We start from the raw sequence: 25,847 nt of genomic DNA on the forward strand, positions 1-25,847 counted from the left end.
AGATGATACCACAAATGGCTGAAGTGATAATTTTGCAACATGAAGTCACCCAAGCAATTAATTCTACTCACAATTGGAAAGCTCTTGGAAAAGATAAAATAGCAAATTTCTGGCTAAAGAAGTTCACCTCAACACATTCACCCTAAATTATTTAACACTTACATTGCAGACGCATACACATTCCCTGATACACTTACACATGGAATAACTTATCAGAAAACCTAAAGATCAATCAGGCACAGTAAACCCAGCAAAATATCGCCTACCATGCCTACCAACAATATACAAAATATTAACTTCAGTCATTACACAGAAATTAATGACACATACAACACAGAACAAAATTATAAATGAAGAACAAAAAGCGTGTTGCAAAGGAGCACGAGGATGTAAAGAGCAACTGATAATAGATGCAGAGGTGACATACCAAGCTAAAACTAAACAAAGATCGCTACACGACGCATACATTGATTACCAAAAAGCTTTCGATAGTGTACCCCACTCACAGTAACTACAAATATTGGAAATATACAAAGTAGATCCTAAATTGATACAGTTCCTAAACATAGAAATGAAAAATTGGAAAACCACACTCAATATCCAAACAAATTCAAATAATATCACATCACAGCCAATACAGATTAAGTGTGGAATATACCAAGGAGACTCATTAAGTCCTTTTTGGTTCTGCCTTGCTCTGAACCCACTATCCAACATACTAAATAATACAAATTATGGATACAATATTACTGGAACATACCAACATAAAATCACACATTTGCTATACATGGATGATCTAAAACTACTGGCAGCAAAAAATCAACAACTCAACCAATTATTAAAGATAACGTATTCAGCAATGATATAAATATGGCCTTTGGAACAGACAAATGTAAGAAAAATAGCACAGTCAAGGGAAAACACACTAAACAAGAAGGTTACATATTGGATAACCACAGCGACTGCATAGAAGCGATGGAAAAAACAGATGCCTATAAATATCTAGGATACAGACAAAAAATAGGAATAGATAATACAAATATTGAAGAAGAACTAAAAGAAAAATATAGGCAAAGACTAACAAAAATACTGAAAACAGAATTGACAGCAAGAAACAAGACAAAAGCTATAAATACTTACGCTATACCAATACTGACCTACTCATTTGGAGTAGTGAAATGGAGTAACACAGACCTAGAAGCACTCAATACACTTACACGATCACAATGCCACAAATATAGAATACATCACATACAATCAGCAACAGATTCACATTAAGCAGAAAGGAAGGAGGAAGGGGATTTATCGACATAAAAAACCTACATTATGGACAGGTAGACAATTTAAGAAAATTCTTTATGGAATGAGCAGAAAATAGCAAAATACACAAAGCAATCACTCATATAAATACATCGGCTACACCACTGCAATTTCATAACCACTTCTACAACCCTTTAGATCACATAACATCAACAGATACGAAGAAAGTAAATTGGAAAAAGAAAACACTACATGGCAAGCACCTGTATCATCTAACACAGCCACACATCGATCAAGATGCATCCAACACATGGCTAAGAAATGGCAATATATACAGTGAGACGGAAGGATTCATGATTGCAATACAGGATCAAACAATAAACACAAGATATAACAGCAAGCTTATTATTAAAGATCCCAATACCACAACAGATAAATGCAGACTTTGCAAACAACAAATAGAAACAGTAGATCACATCACAAGCGGATTTACAATACTAGCAAATATAGAATACACCAGAAGACATGACAATGTAGCAAAAATAATACATCAACAACTTGCCATACAACATAAAGTAATAAAAGAATACGTTCCTACATACAAGTATGCACTACAAAATGTACTGGAGAATGATGAGCCGGCCGGGGTGGCCGAGCGGTTCTAGGCGCTACTGTCTGGAACCACACGACCGCTACGGTCGCAGGTTCGAATCCTGCCTCGGGCATGGATGTGTGTGATGTCCTTAGGTTGGTTAGGTTTAAGTAGTTCTAAGTTCTAGGGGACTGATAACCTTATAAGTTAAGTCCCATAGTACTAAGAGCCAATTGAACCATTATTGAGAATGATGAATACAAATTGTACTGGAACAGAACCATTATAACAGATAAAACAACACCACATAACAAACCTGACATCATACTCACCAATAAAAAGAAGAAATTAACACAATTAATCGAAATATCCATACCCAATACAGCAAATATACAGAAGAAAACAGCTGAAAAAATTGAAAAATACATCCAACTGGCTGAAGTAGTCAAGGACATGTGGCATCAGGATAAAGTTGACATTATACCAATTATACTATCAACTACAGGAGTCATACCACACAATATCCACCAGTACATTAACGCAGTACAGCTACATCCAAACGTGTATATACAACTACAGAAATCTGTAATTATTGATACGTGTTCAGTTATCGAAAGTTCCTAAATGTAATGTAACAAAAAAGGAAGTCACGCTTGATCAAGGTCCGCGTCACTTTCCATTTTTAACCAGACATAACGTCTGAGAAAGAAAAGAAACAATAATAGCAATAATGATGGTGGCAGGTACAAGAATAATTTATAGGTGTAAAAATAGATGTATTCTCATAGAGGGAGCTCTGTAGAAAGGAAAGGTTAAGAATACTGGGAAATGAGGAAATCTGGTTGATTTACAGGGTAACGTGTGCGTACAGGGAAAATAGTAATGGTTCAAAAATGGTTCAAATGGCTCTAAGCACTATTGGACTTAACATCTGAGGTCATCCGTCCCCTAGACATAGAACTACTTATACCTAACCAACCAAAGTACATCACACACATCCATGCCAGTGGCAGGATTTGAACCTGCTACCATAGCAGGAGCGCGGTTCCGGACTGAAGCGCCTAGAAGCGCTCGGCTCCAGCGGTCGGCGAAAATAGTAATCCTTATTGTTGCTTTAGTAGGTATGTCATTATCCGTCTTCTGAAGCTGTAGATGTTATTCAGTTCTCTAATGTAATGCTGGAGGTTACTCCAGAGTCGTGTTCCTAGTAATGAGAAGGACTTCGAGGAAGTGGCTGAACGATGGAGCGGATTTTGCTCTTAAGCGAGCTGGACTTCCTGCCGTGTTGTTTAGACAAAAGCGTCAAGGTCAAGGAGCGATATGAAGGACAATGTTTACTGATAACACAGTAGAGAAGACCGACGGTATGGAAATCTCGGCGCTTGTCTGCACGCAGCCAGGATAGCTGTGCTTATGGTGGTGAAATATGATCAAAGAGGTGAACATCACAGATATAACGAACACCGGGTTTCATAAACAGTTCCAGGCGTCGTTAGCTTTCCAGAGAAAAGCGTTCCAGGATAACACCTCTGTCATCAATAATGAAGTGTAAGTGTTTGTATGGTGGTCCGTTTTTGATGTCAAGAAGGGGGAGCTTTTTATATTTTTGTAGGGCATGGGGAGATGGTGTCAACCTTTTCGCTAACTGCAGTTATATGCTCAGTCCAATTTAGATTTTCATCTATTATTACTCCTGCACTCTTTGCTGAAGAAGAGAAGCTCTTCTTTACGTATTAATTCTTCAATGGGACACCTTTTCTTTTCCAACGGTGGATGACTACCCCGAGACCTTGGTCGTAGAACTCTGTACTTCGGCTGTTCAAGAAACGCCCAAACTGGAAATTACCTCCTAATAATCGTAGAAATTCCTGCCACGCGTTTGTTTTTTCATCGAGGAAAGAAGATGAAGTCACAGGGTGTCAGAAGACTACGTTGGGTGAAGTAAAGCAGCGTGTGTCACTGAGTCCTATGCACAATGAGATTGCGGTTTTGTAGCGCAGCAAACTGCACCATTGGACAGCCTCTCTCTCACTTCATTATGACAGCATACCTTAACCTAACTAGAACATTCCTTTCGTATGCTGTTATGGCGCTGAAGAGTATATTCTGCCACCTTCACACATGTGTCCCAGAAAACATCCAGCTTGCCCGACGATGGCTCGGTCTTCGCCTTTTTCGGTAAAGGTAGTACCATATGTTTCCACTGCTTTCTTTGCTACTTCGTCTCGGAGTCATAGAGATACTTCAAGCGCTCGTCCACTATGATTAGGCGGCTCAAGATGTCTCTTGGACTGGCGTGACACGGCAACAACATTTCCGCTACCGTCTCCTTTCGGCGGGCTTTTTCAATGGGTGTGAGCGAGATGATACCCAGCGGGCGGCGAACTTTTTAGTCTTAAAAATAACTAGAAAATAACTAGTAAGATGTTGAAAATTTATCCGCGAGTTTTTTTCCACTATCGTCTCCACCGTGATGCCCTGATCTGCAGACACCAGGATCTCCTCGTCCGGTTCGCGGTTATTCAAAGAGGGATGGTCTGGTACTTCATTCTCTTTAATTCAGGTTTGTTTTACCACTCTAGAAGCGTCTGCAGCACCTAACCACCGCGTCATATGATGGTGCGTTATTGTCTTACACTTCCACGAACCGAGCATACATTGTTGCAACGTTTCCCCATTTCAGATGTAGAAATGAGTTACTGTAGAATACTCCACTTTATCAAAAGTCTGGGCTGTTTTTTTTTTTTTTGGCTCCACCGTCTGCTGTGGCCGAGCGGTTCAAGGCACTTCAGTCCGGAACCGCGTTGCTGCTACGGTCACAGGTTCGAATCCTGCCTCGGGCATGGATGTGTGTTATGTCCTTAGGTTAGTTAGGTTTAAGTAGTTCTAAGTCTAGGGGACTGATGACCTCAGACGTTGTCCCATAGTGTGCAGAGCCATTTGAACCATTTTAGCTTTTGGCTCCTCTGCCTGCTTTCTATGGTATAAGGGCGCGGGAGTTTTTGTATATTTCAGGCTTACAGACATGTACCTGCGAACAAAGAGAAACTCACTAATGAATCTCTATTTTTGGAAGTGGTGGCTCTATGACTACACCTCGCATTTTTTTTGGAAACATTTACATGAATTTTTCATTACTAAGGCAAGTGCAAACCGATGTCTCGTAAGTCGCATAAGGATGTTGTAACATACATTCTTCCTTTTCCAGGAACGTTCGACTTCTTCGGGCTGAACCACTACTCGACGAGGCTCGCGGAGGACGGGCTGACGGGTGAGGATCCCTCCAGGGTGCGAGACGGCGGCTACGTCACGTCTTTCGACCCCTCGTGGCCGACGAGCGCTTCCGACTGGCTTGTTGTGAGTAATCCGACTCTATCTCTCACAAAACTTATAGGATCTGACTTAATGGTTCTGTTATTTTAGCCCTGCACACACGCTGTGACTGCGATGTGATCAGGACTGCTCATCGAAAAGTTCTTTAGTGGCTGTCGTTAATATTGTGGTCTTCAGTCCTGAGACTGGTTTGATGCAGCTCTCCATGCTACTCTATCCTGTGCAAGTTTCTTCATCTCCCAGTACCTACTGCAACCTACGCCCTTCTGAATCTGCGTAGTGTATTCATCTCTTGGTCTCTCTCTACGATTTTTACCCTCCACGCTGCCCTCCAATACTAAATTGGTGATCCCTTGATGCCTCAAAACATGTCCTACCAAGCGATCCCTTCTTAAGTTGTGCCACAAACTCCTCTTCTCCCCAATCATATTCAATATCTCCTCATTAGTTATGTGATCTACCCATGTAATCTTCAGCATTCATCTTAGCACCACATTTCGAAAGCTTCTATTCTCTTCTTGTCCGAGCTATTTATCGTCCACGTTTCACTTCTATACATGGTTACACTCCATACAAATACTTTCACAAACGAATCCTGACACTTAAATCTATACTCGATGTTAGCAACTTCCTCTTCTTCAAAAACGATTTCCATGCCATTACCAGTCTACATTTTATATCCTCTCTACTTCGACCATCATCAGTTATTTTGCTTCCCAAACAGCAAAACTCATTTACTACTTTAAGTGTCTCATTTCCTAATCTAATTCCCGCAGCTTCACCCGATTTAATTCGTCTACATTCCATTATCCTCGGTTTGCTTTTTTTGATGTTCATCTTATATCCTCCTTTCAAGACGCTGTTCATTCCGTTCAACTGCTCTTCCAAGTCTTTTGTTTCCTTTACTGCTAGCTCAATATACAGATTGAATAACATCGGGGAGAGGCTACAACCCTGTCTCACTCCCTTACCAACCACTGCTTCCCTTTCATACCCTTCGAATCTTATAACTGCCATCTGGTTTCTGTACAAATTGTAAATAGCCTTTCGCTCCCTGTATTTTACCCCTGCCACCCTTCGAATGTGAAAGAGAGTATTCCAATCAACATTGTCAAAAGCTTTGTCTAAGTCTACAAATGCTAGAATCATGGGTTTGCTTTTCCTTAGTCTTTCTTCTTACGTGTTCCAATATTTCTACGAAATCCAAACTGAACTTCCCCGAGGTCGGTTTCTACCAGTTTTTCCATTCGTCTGTAAAGAATTCACGTTAGTATTTTCAGCTGTGACTTATTAAACTGATAGTTCGGTAATTTTCACATCTGTCAACACCTGCTTTCTTTGGGATTGGAATTATTATATTCTTCTTGTAGTCTGACGGTATTTCGCCTGTCTCACACAACTTGCTCAGCAGATGGTAGAGTTTTGTCAGGACTGGCTCTCCCAAGGCTGTCAGTAGGTCTAATGGAATGTTGTCTACTCCCGGGGCCTCGTTTCGACTCAGGTCTTTCAGTGCTCTGTCAGACTCTTCACGCAGTATCATACCTCCCATTTCATCTTCGTCTCCATTCTTTTCCATTTCCGTAATACTGTCCTCAAGTACATCGCCCTTGTATAGACCCTCTATATACCCCTTCCACCTTTCTGCTTTCCTTTCTTTGCTTAGAACTGGGTTTCCATCAGAGCTCTTGATATTCATACAAGTGGTTCTCTTTTCTCCAAAGGTCTCTTTAATTTTCCTGTAGGCAGTATCTATCTTACCCCTAGTGAGATAAACCTTACATTTATCATCCAGCCATCCCTGCTTAGCCATTTTGCACTTCCTGTCGATCTCATTTTTGAGACGTTTGTATTCCTTTTTGCCTGCTTCATTTATTGCAATTTTATATTTTCTCGTTTCATCAATTAAATTCAATATTTCTTCTGTTACGCAAGGATTTCTACCAGCCCTCGTCTTTTTACCTACTTGATCCTCTGCTGCCTTAACTACTTCATCCCTCAAAGCTACCCATTCTTTTTCTACTGTAATTCTTTCCCCCATTTCTGTCAATTTTTTCCTCATACTCTCCCTGAAACTCTGTACAACCTCTGGTTTAGTCAGTTTATCCAGGTCCGATCTCCTTAAATTCCCACGTTTTTGCAGTTTCTTCAGTTTTAATCTACAGTTCATAACCAATAGATTGTGGTCAGAGTCCACATATGCCCCTGGAAATGTCTTACAATTTAAAACCTGGTTCCCAAATCTCTGTCTTACCATTATATAATCTATCTGAAACCTGTCAGTATCTCTAGGCTTCTTCTATGTATACAACCTTCTTTTCTGATTCTTGAACCAAGTGTTAGCTGTGATTAAGTTATGCTTTAGTGGCTAGGTGATGATAAATGGATTCATGACGATAAATTGCTGCTTGAGATATATTGCCCAAAACTGTCAACTATTTCGACAAGATTAAAGCATAAGGTGTGGTTTTGTGTCTGTTCTCCATTTAGCACATTTGTTGAAAAGCAGAAAAAGAACAATCTTTCGAAATTGCCTCCACTCTGTTGCACCACTCACGTCTTACAGTGACTGCAGAAAGCAATGATTCTGGTCGCTTATCGTGTTCTACCTCATTGACACAAAGATATTTTTGACGCAGCCAAGCGATAACAAAGCGCGCTGTTTGTATTTCTTCCTCTACAGCTCTGTTAATGACGTCTTCCCATGAATCGTATGCATCGTTAATAGTATTTCTCCTTTCGGTAAAACTAACAAATACATAGTTTCGATCCAGCTGATCTAACTAACCATACCCAACACTTCAACGCCTTCAGGAGTAAGAGATGCCAATGGGTAGCTGTGGTTGTAAGGAAGAACGCATAATTTTCCACCTAACGTGTTGCAAACAAGCTTCCTATTACTGACGTCAGGAATAGTCTGTGAAGAAGTAGTACTATCATCTCCAGAAGCCTTCATGTTTCTTGGCGCACTGCCATTTTTTCCGTCGACTTATGAAGTACTCCAGTTTACAGTTAAAATGGAAGTTAAATGTTATGTCACAGTTCCCACGGACATCATTAGATACTTGGTGATAGCAAAGGTGCATAAGGCTATAGTGCTTTAAGAGCACATTAATCTGCTCCACAAGACTGTAAGCTGACCCAAAAACTTGCCAACAGGTATCTACTCCGGCAGTAATGACATCACCTTCCTCGCTAAGAAATATAAGGGGGGATTAAAAAGTTTTCGTTTGAGGGCGTTGCTGCTGCGTAAATGCAGCGTTGCCCGGCTCCGATGCGAGGATAAAAGCACCGACCTTTACGTTGGCGACGTTGTTACCAAGTACGTCCAAACAGGACAAACACGTGCAGGCATTCATCGGAGGATGAAGAACTTGTGCAATATGTCTGGCGAAAACCACCATTGTGGAATGGTGCACCAAGTTCCATGCTGGTCGCGATTCGACACAATACGGTGGCCGACATGGCAGGCCAGCTGAAGTTACACCAACTCCAGTGAGAAACACACGAACACCCACCCTAAAGTCCTGATTTACCCCCATGTGATTATCACGTCTTCGGCCTTTTAAAAAGGGTCTTGAAGGGTCGACGATTCCGGTTCAACGAGGATATACAGCAGGCACCTATTGATTTCTTCATGCGGCAGGACATGTGCTTCACGCATCGAGTATCTTCAGCCTGATGCGGCGATGGAATGATTGCCTCAACACTCAAGGCGATTTCCCCTGATGGGTTTGATGCGGCCCACCAAGAAGAAAGACTCTATTGCAATATATTCATCTCAGAGAAGCACATGTAACATATGTCCTGAAATATTTGCTGGATTTATTCCAATCCCTCTTTTCCGGTACAGTTTTTACCCTTTACAGCTATCTCTAGTACCATGGAAGTTATTCTATGGTGTCTTAACAGATGTCCTACCATCCTGTCCCTTCTTCTTGTCAGTGTTTTCTATATCGTCCTCTCCTCGCCGATTCTCCGGAACCTCCTCATCCCTTAGCTTACCAGACCCCCTAATTTTCAGCACTCTTCTTTGGTACCATACCTCAAATGCTTCGATTCTCTTCTTTTCCGATTTTCCCAAAGTCCATGTTTCACAACCATAAAATGTTTTTCTTCAAACATACATTCTCAGAAATTTCTTCCTCAGGGTCTGTGTTTGATACTAATAGAATTCTCTTAGCCCTTTTGCCAATGCTAATCTCATTTTTATGTCCTCCTTGCTCAGTCCGTCGATGGTTATTTTGTTGCCTACTTAACACAATTCCTTAACTTTATTTACTTCGTGACCATCAGTCCTGATGGTTTCTAACTGTTCTCATTTACGCTGCTTCTCATTATTTTCAGCTCTCCTTGATTTACTCTCCTCCCATTTTCTATACTCATTAGACGGTTCATTACATTCAGCAGATCCGGTAATTCTTGTTCACTTTCACTGAGGATAGCAATGTCATCAGTGAATCGTATCACTGATATCTGTTCACCTTGAATTTTAATCCCAATGTTGGACCTTTCTTTTATTTCCGTTATTGCTTCTTCGAGGCACCGACTGAACAGTACCGATACGCGTAGCCAGTCGGCAACATAAATGAATTACAACTGTAGAATAGAACACTTACTTTGTCAGTATTCTGCAGGGCAAGAGTATTTGATTGTTGTCCTCTGCGATCAACTTCTATAAGTGAAAAGAATTGGAATTTATCAAGGTGAGCTCCAGTGGACTTAAGGATTGTTTCCACTTTTCATTCCGAAAAAGAGAGAGCGTTCACAAGAGCATTTATTCATTCCGAAATTAGTGGTTTATGGCTTCACTGAGCAAACTATGGATTGGTGTATTGCTTCTTGTCTCATGCATAGGCATTGCAAATTACCGGGAACTTGATAATTTCATAAAAGTCGGTCATTATACGTAATATATGCATAGGTATAAGCACAGTTACATTCTATCCGTTTACAGCAGTATAAATGGAATCTCCTTAAGGTTAACAATCCATACAAACAAATATTCTAACGCAATACGTGTCATTTACTGGTCGTGAGATTGTTGTTGTTGTGGTCTTCAGTCCTGAGACTGGTTTGATAGAGCTCTCCATGCTACTCTATCCTGTACAAGCTTCTTCATCTCCCAGTACTTACTGCAACCTACATCCTTCTGAATCTGCTTAGTGTATTCTTCTCTTGGTCTCCCTCTACGTTTTTTGCCCTCCACGCTGCCCTCCAATGCTAAATTTGTGATCCCTATATGCCGCAGAACATGTCCTACCAACGGGTCCCTTCTTCTTGTCAAGTTGTGCCAAAAACTCCTCTTCTCCCTAATTCTATTCAATACCTCCTCATTAGTTATGTGACCTACCCATCTAATCTTCAGCATTCTTCTGTAGCACCACATTTCGAAAGCTTCTATTCTCTTCTTGTCCAAACTATTTGTCGACCATGTTTCACTTCCATACATGGCTACACTCCATACAAATACTTTCAGAAACGACCTCCTGACACTTAAATCTGTACTCGATGTTAACAAATTTCTCTTCTTCAGAAACGCTTTCCTTGCCATTGCCAGTCTACATTTTATATCGTCTCTACGGCGACCATCATCAGTTATTTTGCTCCCCAAATAGCAAAACTCCTTTACTACTTTAAGTGTCTCATTTCCCAATCTAATTCCCTCAGAATCACCTGATTTAATTCGACTGCATTCCATTATCCTCGGTTTGCTTTTGTTGATGTTCATCTCATATCCTCCTTTCAAGACACTGTCCATTCCATTCAACTGCTCTTCCAAGTCCTTTTCTGTCTCTGAGATGTCGAGAAGAAATTCCTGAAAGACGCATTCGAAAATATTTCTTCCATTTATTTTGTTTTATAGCCGTGAAAGCAGTGCTGACTCATTCATATTTGTGAATAGCATAGTGGAAGCCTTTATTTTGGCAACGGGCTCTTTGATTTCTTTCCCTGGGCGATTATTAATAAGTAAAGATGTAATTTGCTGTTAACGAGATAACACCAACAGCGCACTGTTGAACATAAAGAATTATGAGAAAATATATGACGAAAAGGTCATTATAAAGCGCTTACACATAGTGCTGCTAAATATGTAACGTACACAGGTTGGATGAAAATATGGGAACACAAAATATATAATCATATTAGACTAATACATTTCAAACAGCTTCCAGTCGTCTGGGAATCCTGTGTAGTTTTCAAGGTTTCAGGTAATAATGATGGATGTGGATAGCCATCACTCACCCATCTCTCCAAAGTAACCACGAAGGATCAATGATATTGAGATCTGGCGATTGTGATGGCCAGGGGATATGCGTCAATTCATTCTCGTGCTCATAAAACTGCTTTTAAGCGGAGCAAGGTGTATGTACAGGGGCCATCACTACAGGGGAACAAAGATTGTGCCATGATATGGACCTGATTAGCCACAACGGCCACATAATCCTTGGCAGTAATGTGACCTGGCAGAGTACCGATGGTGCCCAAGGAACACCACGATATGCCTGCCCAAATAATCATTGAACCTGCGCCATGTTTCACCCTTGGGACGTGTACTCGGCCAGAAGTTGGAAACATTGTGCAACAAGACTCATCCGGCCAAATGACTTTCTTCTATAGCTCCTTAGCCCAAATTTTACGTCTACGGCACCACGCTTTCTTTTTACGGGTACTCGTTGCACTGATGTGTGGTTTTGGGATTCCATGTCGCCCTGCAATTCCCGGTTTACAGAGTTCGCTTCGTCTTGGTTTGGTGCTGACAGAGTTCGCGAGTGCGACGTTCACTTGTGTAGTGACTTTTGCAACTATCGTCTTCTTGTTTTTCGTCAGTCCTCTTCGACGACCGTCTGTCAGAATCACTCAACACACACTTTCGCCCGAGTAGTGACTTAGTGGATGGTACTTCCTGGCAGATTAAAACTGTGCGCCGGACCGAGACTCGAACTCGGGACCTTTGCCTTTTGCGGGCAAGTGCTCTACCACTTGCCCACTTGCCCGCGAAAGGCAAAGGTCCCGAGTTCGAGTCTCGGTCCGGCACACAGTTTTAATCTGCCAGGAAATTTCATATCAGCGCACACCACGCTGCAGAGTGAAAATCTCATTCTTAGTGGGTGGTGTTTGCCCTGTATGCTTTATAAATACGGTGCTTATTGAGTTATTGAGTCACCAAACACTTCTGCCACCTTGGTTACGGAAGCACACACCATTCTGGCAATTTGCGCACTTTCGAAGTTACTTAGCTTCGACATAATGCAACTTCAAGTACACAGAACGGTATTCTGACCACGACTGACACTTGCGATGTATTGAGGACATTAGTCAGACACAACAGCGCAACCTACAGGCTTGACTGTCATCTGCATTTACGTACAAACATGCATTTCTTGCGGTGTTTCCACGTTATTGTCCAACCCCTCTATGTGTGTTACAGGTTTATCCAGAGGGAATACGACGCATCGTGAACTGGATCAACGCCACGTATGGCGACGTCCCCATACTCATTACCGAGAGCGGTTTCTCCGACCTCGGCGAATTGAACGACACCGGCCGCCAGAACTACTACAGGGTAAGAACTTGTGATCACAGGGCAGCAGAAACCTGATACTACGTAACTATCACTAAGTAAATACCATATGGGAAACCTGCGTAGGGTAGCTGTGTTCAGCCATCCAATAGGGAAAGTTCTCTTTCTCCGCACACAATAGCGCTCCACTCCACGCCTGTGTGAGAGTTGTACCTCAAGTGTATCAGCTGAATGTGTGAGACTGTAATGAAAGTATTTATAGTGTGGTGTCAGATTTAGGTTTTAAGACAAAGAGAGAATGGGAAGGGAGAAGCCTGGCGGCGTCACATACCTGACTCCTCTCGAACAGCACCAAGAAGGCTGTCGGGTTAACGTCCCCTTCCGACTGACGGATCAACTTCACGCCGTGATACACTGTAGAGAGGTTCGGAATCTAATCCGAAACATTGTCGGAAAGGCTGGTGATCAGGATTCTTACGCCACCCCGAAGATTCGAACCGTCAACTTTAGAGTCGAGCGCAGCAGGAAGGCGTGCGTTACACCTCGGCCAAGGTGGCGACGATAACATGAAAGAAACACAGGTATGTGACAGTCTTATGGCATAAGATTATGAAAGAAACCGGTCTGGAAATTAATAGATATCGCTGCGTGTCTTCATATACACAACGGCTATAAGCAGGCCTGATCTTACCAACAGTGTCAGAGACAGGGACTAGTGATCATTATGTTACAGCGGTGATAGTTCGTATGGATAATAAATCTATCACGAAGGCTAGGATAGTATTAATGCTGATAAGAATAGATAGGCAGGAGACAGAATTTTACTAAACGAATGGACGGCATTTATTTCAAAATAATCGACGTGGAGGAATGATGGGGAAAGATTCAATTGATTGTAAGTCGCTTCCTGGATAAGTATATGCGTAGTAAGAGCATTAAGGAGGGATGAAACCGCAGTGGTTTAATGACAAAATTCGGAAACTTCTGAGAAAAAGAAAAAAAAGATCGTTGCTCTCTCGACAAAAGAGAGACAGAGAGAGAGAGATAGAGAGAGAGAGAAAAGAGAGAGACGCGGAAATTCTATAAACAAATTGGTGTGCGAAACATACAAGAACGTCCATCGTCAGACCTTAGCCAAAGATCTTGCCGTCAACCCGAGAAAATTGCGGTTTGACGTAAGATCGCTAAGCGGATGTAAGTCTTCTGTCGCATCATTCATTGATCAGTCTGGTGTGGCAGAATACGACACAAAAGGAAAGCTGATTTTTTTTTTAAATTTTGCTTTTCAGGAATCGTTCGTGCAAGGGAATCATACAAACACACCGTCGTTTGACCATCACACAGACTCCCGTATGGAGGACATAGCAGTAAGCATCCCTCGCATAGAGAAACTAGTGAATGAGTAGAAAAAAATTAATCGTTAGGTCAGGATGGAAGCGACTGAAAGAAAAGCGCAGATGATTCCTATATATAAGAAGGGTAAAAGAACAGATCCGCAAACTTAGAGACCAATATCCCTGTCACCAGTTCGCTGCAAAATTCTAGAACATATTCAAAGTGCGAGTACAATAAATTTCCTAGATACCGAAAAGCTAACGTCCACGAATCAGCACGGATTTAAAAAGCAGTGGTCGTGCGAAACTCAGCTTGCCATTTTCTCACATATACTGCAAATCATACATGAAGGGCAACTACCAGATTCCATATTCCTAGATTTCCAGAAAGCGTCGACACGGTGCCGTGATGGAGACTGTTAACTCTGAAGAAGGGGTCCCGAGTTCGAGTCACGGTGGGGCACATAGTTTTAATCTCTCTGGAAGTTTCATGTCAGAGCACACTCCACTGTAGTGCGAAAATTCATTCTGGAGACATCCCCCAGTCTGTGGCTAAACCATGTCTCTGCAAATATTCTTTCTTCCAGGAGTGCTAGTGCCTCAAGTTTCGCAGGAGAGCTTCTGTGAAGTTTGGAAGACAAGATATGAAAAACTGACGGAAAGAAATCTGTGAAGACGGGTCGTGAGTCGTGATTGGGTCGCTCCGTTGGTAGAGCACTTGCCCGTTAACGGCTGAGCCCCCAAGTTTCAGTCTTGATCCGACACAAAGTTTTAATCTGACAGGAAGTTTTAATGACAGATTATTTCGCAGCTTCGGCTTCGACTGACAAAATTTCACATCTTAAATTCGACTGCAGTCCTCAGTTCACAATCTGGTGTACAACAGAAGATCGCTTTTCGTTTTGGGGAAACACAAGTTGAAAACAAGTAAATAATAAAGTAGTAAAGAAACTTACTGGCAGATTAAAACTGTGTGCCGGACCGAGACTCGAACTCGAGGCCATTGCCTTTCGCGGGCAAGTGCTCAACCATCTGAGCTACCCAAGCACGACTCACGCCCCGTCCTCACAGCTTTACTTCTGCCAGTACCTCGTCTCCTACCTTCCAAACTTAACAGAAACTCTTCTGCGAACCTTTCAGAACTAGCACTCTTGAAAGAAAGGATATTACGGAGACATGGCTTAGCCACAGCCTGGGGGATGTTTCCAGAATGAGATTTTCACTCTGCAGCGGAGTGTGCGCTGGTATGAAACGTCCTGGCAGATTAAATAAGGTAATAGTTGTTAACTCTTCCATATAGCTGAAGTTCGAAATAACTTTTTTCGATTTAGAACGTTAGGTTAATAAGAACATCTGTGATGTAAGTAATAGTGCAGATAATAAAAGCTCCATAAGATTTCTTGGCCGGCCGAAGTAGCCGTGCGGTTAAAGGCGCTGCAGTCTGGAACCGCAAGACCGCTACGGTCGCAGGTTCGAATCCTGCCTCGGGCATGGATGTTTGTGATGTCCTTAAGTTAGTTAGGTTTAACTAGTTCTAAGTCCTAGGGGACTAATGACCTCAGAAGTTGAGTCCCATAGTGCTCAGAGCCATTTGAACCATTTTTTTAAGATTTCTTGAGTAAGAGTTTTACTTTATGTGAAAAAGTTTAAAGGTATTTCAAAGATAGTTAGCAGTAGAGTAAGAGGGGGAAAATTAGAGCTACATGGAGTGAACAGTTTAGTATATGGCGTTCGGCAGCAGCCGATAATGATTGAATATCTCTCACAAAAATGCTACCTAGGCATGTATTGCAGCAGTTACACTATTCAAATTAAATTTCAACGACTGAACATGTACTTAGACTCTTATGACAAATGCATGTGCATTGATGAACAAAAATAGTGACCACATTTAGTCTATTAGTAAATTTGTATCGATCGAGCATGTAATACCACACAGCGTGGTCCCAAGGCTCAATGGACTAATGTTTAAAAGTCTGAAGTTCGATCCCAGGCTGGTCGTAGTTGTATCGTGATTCGGAGTCCATGTTAAATCCATACATTTGTTCAGAGATCTGAGAACGGTAAAATTATACCACCTTCAAAAGGAGATAAATCATTATGGTGGTCAAACTAACCCTTTGGTTAATGAGTGCTCCGCCTAAGTAGCCTCTCTCTGCGTTGATAATTTCTTTAGCTTTGAATAACAATGGCCTTAAAACCTTGCGACTTATTAAAACTGTCATCAACACAGAAAAGCCGTCAAATTCATGGACAACGATATATATGTTTACATCGTGCTCAGCAAACTTTTGTAACCCTGGCGCGACGCTATTGTGGCCTAGAGTTTGCGCTCTCAGTCAGGTTTCCAACGCCATTTGGCTCTGAATCATCAACTGCTGAATGATTCATTCTCTACGATATTAGCTGTAGAGATAATATGAAAGCAATGCATTTTGCAACCACACCACCTGAATACAAGCGTTCTGGCTCACTATTCTGGGCTGCGTTGTGATGTCAAGGGTCTTAAGTTGAGAATTATATTGTTTCTTTTTGTTTACTTTATGAGTAACTCTTTTGATTTTTTTCGATTGTGGAGCAGATGGTACGATTAATATCCGTGCTCGAAGTGCAATAATCGTATAGACAGCTGATTTAGCGATGTTCCCAAGCATACCTCTACTAATTCAGGCCGGCCGGAGTGGTCGAGCGGTTCTAGGCGCTACAGTTTGGAACCGCGCGACTGCTACGGTCGCAGGTTCGAATCCTGCCTCGGGCATGGATGTGTGTGATGTCCTTAGGTTAGTTAGGTTGAAGAAGTTCTAAGTTCTAGGGGACTGTTGACCTCAGAAGTTAAGTCCCATAGTGCTCAGAGCCATTTTGAACTAATTCAATCAACACTGAACCTTAGTCATTCAAAGTTTAGTGTTATACAACAAACTGTACAAGAGCGAATTGGTGAACTGGGTTCATTTGCTGGTCTCCAATCAGCGAAGTTTATACAACAAGTCCTAAGAATACTATAAAGCTTTTTCATTCCATGACACACTACGAACAAGGCATGAGTGCACACTCTGATGGTTAACAACAGCACGCCACTACCTCTTCCACTAACCAGCTAAACACTGATGATCAAATCTTTTTCCATCACAAGAACCTAGCCGGTGACGTACGGATTCAGCAACTTTTCACTGAAAGGCAGGTTATCAATGAGTACTGTTACGAAATGAACTGCTTGACATAGTCCGATACCGTTCGTAGTCACTCTTATCTATTTTCCCGACTTTTATTTTACCAACGAGCGGTTGGTGTTAGTGATAGTATCAATTGATCTGAATATGTTAAGAGCTCTGAAATTTTCAGTTCTGAAACTAAACTAAATTAGCAACCAGGATCGAATGTGCTTGTTTACCTGGAAGTTATTTATTGTCTTTATGTTTTAGATCACGTATACGAAATTTCAATTCACTGTCAAGACTCACCTGACGCATGGGAACCATAACATAAATCTAACAAAAGAAACTGATTACCTGATGCTTGGGACATAGAGCATGTATACTTTCTCATACGGAGACGTCGACACCGTTTTTTACGGATGCAATTGTATCTTGGAGGCGAAAGATGCACGGTTACTAGCTCAGAAGCGGAACAGTAAAATTTATTTCGTCTTAACGGAAAATGCCAACTAATAGTATGTTATTCTACGGTTGAAAGTCGATAAGCAGAAAATATATATGAAGACAAAAATTGTGTTTTGCGTTGTATACAGTCCAATATACGTTAATTTTCGCACTCTTCTCTTAACTAAAATACTAATAGGTCGAATTCGGAAGAGCGTGATTTCATATCACTGGGTGGTAAACTTCCACGTTCACAACACGCGACTCTACTAGCAAAGATAGTCCATTATTCAAAATTATAACTGATTTTGTGCAAGTTGTGAAAAAGAAATATCAGAGATTGGAAGCACAGTATTATCAGAAAATGTTACTATGAGTATCAGTCGACATCGAACTTAATTGCTCGTGATCCTATGCAATTTTCTTCGTGGTTTATTCCATTAAACAATAAATTACATATTTTTTATGGTTGTGATGACATTTAAGTTGCTTCGTGTCAGTTTTCAGTTTTGAATTTTACATTCGCTTTTATAGTGTTTGACTTTATCTGACTAATCATCGCTGATAACCTCACAGTACTGCGTACTACTGACTCGCGATTTGAAAATTTTGATGCCACAATCAGTGCATAACAGCAACTGATTGTAATGTTGATTTTTGATTTTAAAAATGTTTTGTAGTTTTCTATATTCACATTTTTTAATCACGTTTTCCACTTACTTACAAGTTTGGAATCGATATTTTAATATTTGGTTAACGTGACTACAAAAGCGAATGTATTATATTTTAACAATCCTTATCTTAAATTTTTATGACTTGTTCTGTCGCCGGCCGCGGTGGCCGTGCGGTTCTAGGCGCTCCAGTCCGGAGCCGCGCTGCTGCTACGGTCGCAGGTTCGAATCCTGCCTCGGGCATGGGTGTGTGTGATGTCCTTAGGTTAGTTAGGTTTAAGTAGTTCTAAGTTCTAGGGGACTAATGACCACAGCAGTTGAGTCCCATAGTGCTCAGAGCCATTTGAACCATTTTTTTGTTCTGTCGTTTCTGACAACATCGTCACGTATGGCAACATAATAGACTAATTTTAACTAATAATTGTATACAGGTATAATTCAACAGAGTCTCTATCAAAATAACATCTTAGAAACATTAAGAAAAGAAATGTTTTCCTCAAATACGTAAAATTTTTTCATCTGCTGTCTAAAATTATATTGCGACGTAACTGTATTAGATTATCGGAACCATATAGATCTAAACACGTCTTCACATTATTGAATGACAGTATTTTAAGGTCTGTTTACTAATTCCAGGATCATAGTAGGCTAATGTGGACAAAAGATCAGAACTTTCAGTAGCACCTAGGTACCTAGCGACAAGTAAATCGGTTAAGTCCGTACAAGTTATCCAGTCTTTGTTATTTTGTGCAACAAAATGTGAGCCACAGTGGCGTAACACTTGTACTTTCTTCTAACACAGGAGTACTTGAGGCAGCTGTCCCTGGCCATCAACGAAGATGGGATCAACGTGATTGGCTACACAGCGTGGTCTCTCATGGATAACTTCGAGTGGCTAGACGGATACACGTGAGTACCCTACATTACGCTCCATGGTGAAAAATTTGTAATATCCTTAAAGGAAATAGGTCCCGTCTACCGTCACACGTCAGAAAGCTAAATACACAGATGAGCCAAAAACATTATGACCACCGTCGACGGGAAGACTGAAAGCAGCCTAGAGGCGTTTCACGCATGCGACACGGTAAGGAAAGTATGTAAGTGGAGCAGAGACGATCGGAGAATCGTTCTAGTGAAGCTACGGGCAGCAAATGGGGCATCGACAGACAAAGCGAATTTGAGAAAGGGCGGATTGTTATCGCTGGGCACGTGTGTACCATAATCTTAGAAACAGCGAAGTTGGTCAGTTGAACGCTTGCTATTGTTATGAGCAGTCGATGAGAAGTGGTTGAAAGATGATGAAAGCATCACAAGTGTTGCGCATCCATACCCCTCACAGGACGTAGATGTCTGAGGCTTGTCCGCTCTGTAAACCAGATTAGGCGGCTGTCTGTGACAGGGCAACAGGCAACAGGGTACAATTCAGGTGCAAGCACAAGTGTTTCACAGCACACATTTCAGAGTACGTTGTTGAACATGGGACTTTGCATAAGACGACTCGTACTTGTTCCCATTTTGCCAACGATACTGTCAATTATGACTGTACTGGGCATGGAGTCATCAAGATAGGACCACACATTAATTGGAACTTTTCGCCTGGTCGGACGAATGATATTTCTCGAAATAAAAGCCGATGGTCGCTTCTGGATACGCCGTCACTTGGCTGCTCGCACCGCTCACTGGACCACAGACGCAGGAGAGCTGTGTCTGCGTTACGCTATGGGGAAGATTGACCAAGAATTTCATAATACCTGTGGTAGAAAAACAATGAGTGCTGTGGACTACGTGAATTTTATTGCCAACCAACTGCCCATCTGCTCTCCTTCACGCTTGAACTCTTCCCTAACGCCATGGTATTATCCAGCGGTACAATTTACTGTCCCTGTCACAAGGCCAGAATCACACCACAATGGTTTGAGGACCGTGACAGTGAACTCGTTTTGCTGTCGGGGCGACCGAATTGGTCTGATATGAAACCGATGGCATACACCTTGGACATTATCAACGACCTATATTTGTAACCTCCCCACAAAATATTGTTAAATGAAAATGGAGCCAAGCGTAAACTCCCCACAAAATATTGTTAAATGGAAATGTGCCAGGCGTCGCCTCGCCACAAAAAATATAATAATTAAATGAATTTGTGCCAAGTGTAGCCTACCCAAAGAATAATAATTAAATGAATTTTAAATATTGTAACCTCTGAACAAAATTTGCTCCGATTTATAGTCTGTGTGCAAAAATGCATTCACATTTAATGTTACCACAAAATTCTTTTCTCATTTAATGTCAAGTTCTAAACAGAAAAATTCCTAAACACCAAAATAATAAAAAAAGTTTTGTAACCTAATGAATTTTATGAGGACAGCAGCGCTGCCCTTCAGCCCTGTATTCTGAATAAAAAAAGCAAAAATTCTTACCTCAATAAAACTACAGTTATATCTGCTCTTAATTAGTCATTTTTCGACACAGCTTCGTGCAATGCTGGCGTATATTTTTTTTATTCTTGGATGCATTGATAATGCATTGGAAAAATTCTTTAAATTGAAATGAATGCTTTTCTTTAAAAGAGTTACTTTATATTATAAAAATTATTGTTGGGGCATATTTTGAACTAATTGGCTGGCTGGTTCAAATGGCTCTGAGCACTATGGGACTCAACTGCTGAGGTCATTAGTCCCCTAGAACTTAGAACTAGTTAAACCTAACTAACCTAAGGACATCACAAACATCCATGCCCGAGGCAGGATTCGAACCTGCGACCGTAGCGGTCTTGCGGTTCCAGACTGCAGCGCCTTTAACCGCACGGCCACTTCGGCCGGCTTGAACTAATTAAATTACAATTAACATACATTATTAAATATGCGCAAGGCTGCTTCTTTACCTTCTACAACAATACTCATCCTCCAGAGTCCTGACCAGAGTCGCGAGCAGAGCACACAGCCAACACATGCCGACTCCCGCCGACTCACGCAGACTACACGAGACTACTACTGTCGACTCGCGCAGACTAGCGACAAGCTACTCTCTGGTCAGAGATTCTGTCATGCCTCGCCCATCGCCGGCAAAGCATACGTCTTACATATAATACCGAAAATGCGTGATCTGTGCTTAGATATCTGGCACATCATAACGACAATCGGAACGTTGTGTGACCATGCCATTCTGGCCAAACGTACCTTTAAGTTGGAGCTGTGATAAACACGACCAGTGTCAAATAGGGCACCGGCTAAAGCAACGTTTGACTCTTACATTTTCTCGTATGAGCTGAGTACTACGTAGTGCAATTATTTTGACTTTGGAACGGAAGACAAGGTAGTTATAAACTGATCACATGAGATTTTCCACGTGTTACATACTGCATTTACTGAAAAACAAAACTATGTGAGAATGTCAATACTTTACATTTCAAAATCACACTACGTTACTATAAATACCTAATTCATTTCAGAAAATGCGCCTGTCGTCATGGACTCTGATTAGGTTTCAGATATCTATCTACTGCTCAATCATTTAGAAGCCTAGCGGTTTATTTTCGTGATGGAGCTATAACTGTAGCTAAAATCATCAGAGGTGTAACTAAAATCTGAGATTTTCTTCAGCCTCTTCACGCACGTACAAGGGTCGTTCAAAAAGTAATGCAACATACTTTTTTTCTAAAAGCAGGTTGGTTTTAGTCAGGATTCCAATACACCAAATTTTTCCCTCTCTTTTTGCAACGAAACCATAATTTCACCGTAATCTCCATTCAGTGTGATGGCATCCGCCCCAGGTAGCTGAGTGGTCAGCGCGACAGAATATCAATCCTACGGGCCCGGGTTTGATTCCCGGCTGGGTCGGAGATTTTCTCCGCTCAGGGACTGGGTGTTGTGTTGACCTAATCATCATCATTTCATCCCCATCGACGCGCAAGCCGCCGAAGTGGCGTCAAATCGAAAGACTTGCACCCGGCGAGCATTCTACCCGACGGGAAGCCCTCGTCGCACGACATTTATTTATTTTAGTGTGATGGCTTTACACCACTTTACTGGGAGATCTTGTAGACCTGCATATTACCACTCTATTGGTCGACCTCGGAGCCAGCGTCTTGCTGCACCAATAACCTCCCTATTATCCAAGTACTGCTTCTTACTGGGCCAAACAGATGACAGTGGGAAGATGAGAAATCTGAGCTGTAGGGTGAATGAGGAAGAACAGTCCAGTGAAGTTTTGTGAGCTCCTCTCTCGGACTTGTGTGAGACCCTGCGGTGTTATGGAGAAGGAGAAGTCCGTTTGCATTTTTGTGGCAACGAACGCGTTCCTTAGGGTAAAACAATACACATCAGAGTTTATCGTTGCACCATGAGGGGGTACATCAAACAGAATAACACCATCAGAGTCCCAGAATACCGTCTCCATGACTTTATTGGCTGAGGGTGCGACTTAGAACATTATCTTCAGAGAGAGATAATGTAGCACCACTCCATGGTTTGCAGTTTTGTTTCCGGTTCGAGGTGATGAACCATGTTTCATCACCTTGACGATGCTCGACAAAAATTGTCACGATCAGTCTGCTAATGCGCAAGCAGTTCCGCATAGACGGCCGTTCGTTGGTCTTTATAGTCCTTTGTTACACGGCGAGGAACCCAGCGGGTACACCCCATTGAGTACTCCAAATGATGGACAAGTGAGTAAGCACTACCAACAGAGACGTCCGGTTGTGTAGCGATATGCTTAATCGTGATGTACATTGAATGTGGAGGATAGTAGACAGGCAACTTTTCTGCTTCTTTCTGTATGTATTAGGCATTTAGCTCCTATGCTCTCTTGGTTGGAATATTTATCTTTCCACCTCTTCCTTGGTCTTCCTAAATATTACCAGGTAATAAGTCATCGCTACTTTTGATATTCTGTCGTCTTTCATTCTTGTCACATAGTCCTTCCAGAGCTTCAGTTGTTACTGTGCTCCTGAATCTGTTCCTTTTCATTCTCTGTTCTTCTCTGGTGTCAGCATTGCTCCTCCTGTCGGATAGTGGTTGCCCAGCGTCTCCGATACTTGTATTCTTTGTTCATTCCTTTTTGTTACAGTCCATGACTCACTTCCCTTTGTTATGGTTGGTACTGACTTCGTTTTGTAGAATTTAAGTAGAGCTTGTTTCCTTACTTTAGTTCTGAGGATACTGTAAATTGTTCCGTTAAGGTAATTAAATCACTCTACTTTCCTTCGCATGTCCATTTCTGTGATAAATGAGATAGTATTACCTAAGAATTTGAACGAGTGAAATTTTTCTTCATTCTGACCGTTTACTGTTATTTTGCTGGAACTTGGCTCTTGGTCTCTCAAAATTAAAAACGTGGTTTACTTATCCATTGCCTGAGCATGTCATCAATATATATACTAAGAAGAATCGGAGAAAAACTGTGGTCTTACTACAGTTTCGTCCTACTATAGGTTTTACGTTTCTCAGGGGCGATTTCTGATCACAGGTACTTGATTTCTGCTACCTTTGTCAGGTGCAGAGGTGTTCCTCTTTTGTTCACTATCTGCCATAGCTTTTCTCTATTTCTTTACTGAAAGCTTTCACACGGTCTTTGAGTAGTAATTTTCTCTCTCTTTTGAACTGTGTGTTTCTCAATGATTTGTCTAATAGCAAAGTATTGCTTGTGGACGATCTACCTATCCTAAGCCCGTTTGTCCTTGTAGCTGAATATTTTCAACAGTCACTGCTAGTCTGTGTGTTACTACACTCAGTGTTTAGCAGAGAAATGACACTTTACTTTTCGCAATTACTTCTGTCTCCTTTCTTGTAAATAGTTATTATTGTAGCTAATGTCCAGTTGGAAGGAATTTCCTTGTTTTTCCAGCATATGTTAATTTAACTAAGAAATCAGGTTTTCAGTGTGGAAAATGCTAATTTAATTTGGTCTGTGTTTATTCCATCAGTGTGCAACGATTTTCTGTTTTTCATTTTGCACAGAAACCTCTTAGATCTTCCGGATTTCAAATCAGAAACAAACAATTTTCTGTCCAAGAGTGCCCCTTATTTAAAACGGACAAAGGATAATAATAATAAAGACTTATTCTAAACAGATCCATATATTTGTTATATGGGAAGTCGAAGTTTCAGGGAAAGTATACCAACACTGGTGACAGTGCACCCCCACTGGCCCATTTAGTGAAAGAGGATTACTGATTACAGTTCTGTCAAACAATAAACATTGACTAGGGATAGTGCACTATCACTAGTGAATGTATACTTTCACTGCCAAGAGGTAAGGAAAGTGAACCAAGGCTGTAATAACAAAACTGTCGTACTTTGAAAATTACATTTATCACCTGTAGTTTGAAAGCATAGTCATATTATCTAAAATTCATTTATTGCAGCAAGGTCGTGCACCATCGTACTTTGAGCTGCACAGCACATTTTTGTTTTTGCGAAAGCATCTCAGAGTCTGACATTTTTGGTGGTAGTTGCATTAGAAGAATGCCTGGCCGTTTCTCATCAGCTGAGACGTTTCAACGGTCCTCAGGGCAACAGTTTTCTTTGCTGGAACTTCCTCCTCCGAGATTATTCTTAAAGGGGAATCTTGTAGTCGTTGCCGTCCCTCTATTGTCCAGATTTTAGTGATGTAGCCTTGTTGAGAAGTGACTCGCACTTTTCTATGTCCATGAAGACAGAATTGTAACTGAGATTTCCCCGTTCTACTCTAAGAAGTTCGTAGAACTTCACGGATTCAACCATAGCCGCCCTGATATGAACTGTAACGGCACTACTATCAACCGCAGCTGCACTACTGTAAACCGTAACTGCACTACTGCCAACTATAACTGCACTGCTGTATAACATAACAATAACGAGCTGACGACAATTACATTCATGCTGATGCGTGGTAGCATTGTTGGACGCACCACCAATTATCCGGGAGCAGCCGTGGTACACCTTCACTAGTGCATAATATGTTGCTGTACAGTTTCCCTAGCCGAGTAGAGTGCAGGTTCACCTTCACTTATGTTTTTTTTTTTCATTTTATGGTGAGCTCTCACTCATCACTGTAGCGATGGTGTACATACACTGCTGAAGGTTCACCTTCCCTGGTCTTCCACTTCCACTATAACATATACATAAATAATTTTCTTACATGGCTCAAGTGACATTACAAACAGGTACCAATCAAGAAACAGTTATCAGAGCTTAATGCTTGGTTTTCAGTTTTCAACATGTAAGGGGCAGTCAAATGAAAACGAGATAGGTGGAACGAAAGTAAGTAAACTATTTATTACTTCAGAAGTAATTGCCATGGCTATTAACACATTTACCCCTCAGTGAGACAAGACAGTCAGTGCCTTCATGAAATAAATTGCGTGGTTGCTTACAGAATCTTGACTGTATCCAGGTGTTCACCTCTTCGTCTGAAGCAAATCGATAACTACGAATTTTTTTCTTTAGGGCTCCAAAAGTATGGAAAGCACATGGAAAGAGATTAGGACTGTATGAGGCAGTGTAAGTCCATCCCTGCGAAACTTCTGCGGTGTAGTCGACACAATCTTCCAACAAA

The 25,847-nt window shown here is 41.4% G+C and overlaps 1 protein-coding gene across 1 annotated transcript in view; it reads left to right on the forward strand.

Annotated features, from left to right (window-relative positions):
• Nucleotides 1-25,847, forward strand: part of LOC126198757 (myrosinase 1-like) — a 125,245-nt gene that overhangs the window by 93,489 nt on the left and 5,909 nt on the right. Inside the window, exons 8-10 of the mRNA XM_049935313.1 lie at nt 5,061-5,209; nt 12,615-12,749; nt 19,114-19,220. Of these exons, the coding sequence (XP_049791270.1) occupies nt 5,061-5,209; nt 12,615-12,749; nt 19,114-19,220 (391 nt within the window). The remainder of the gene's footprint in view (nt 1-5,060; nt 5,210-12,614; nt 12,750-19,113; nt 19,221-25,847) is intronic.

This window comes from Schistocerca nitens, chromosome 8 (assembly GCF_023898315.1).
Source record: "Schistocerca nitens isolate TAMUIC-IGC-003100 chromosome 8, iqSchNite1.1, whole genome shotgun sequence".
Lineage (NCBI taxonomy): Eukaryota > Metazoa > Arthropoda > Insecta > Orthoptera > Acrididae > Schistocerca > Schistocerca nitens.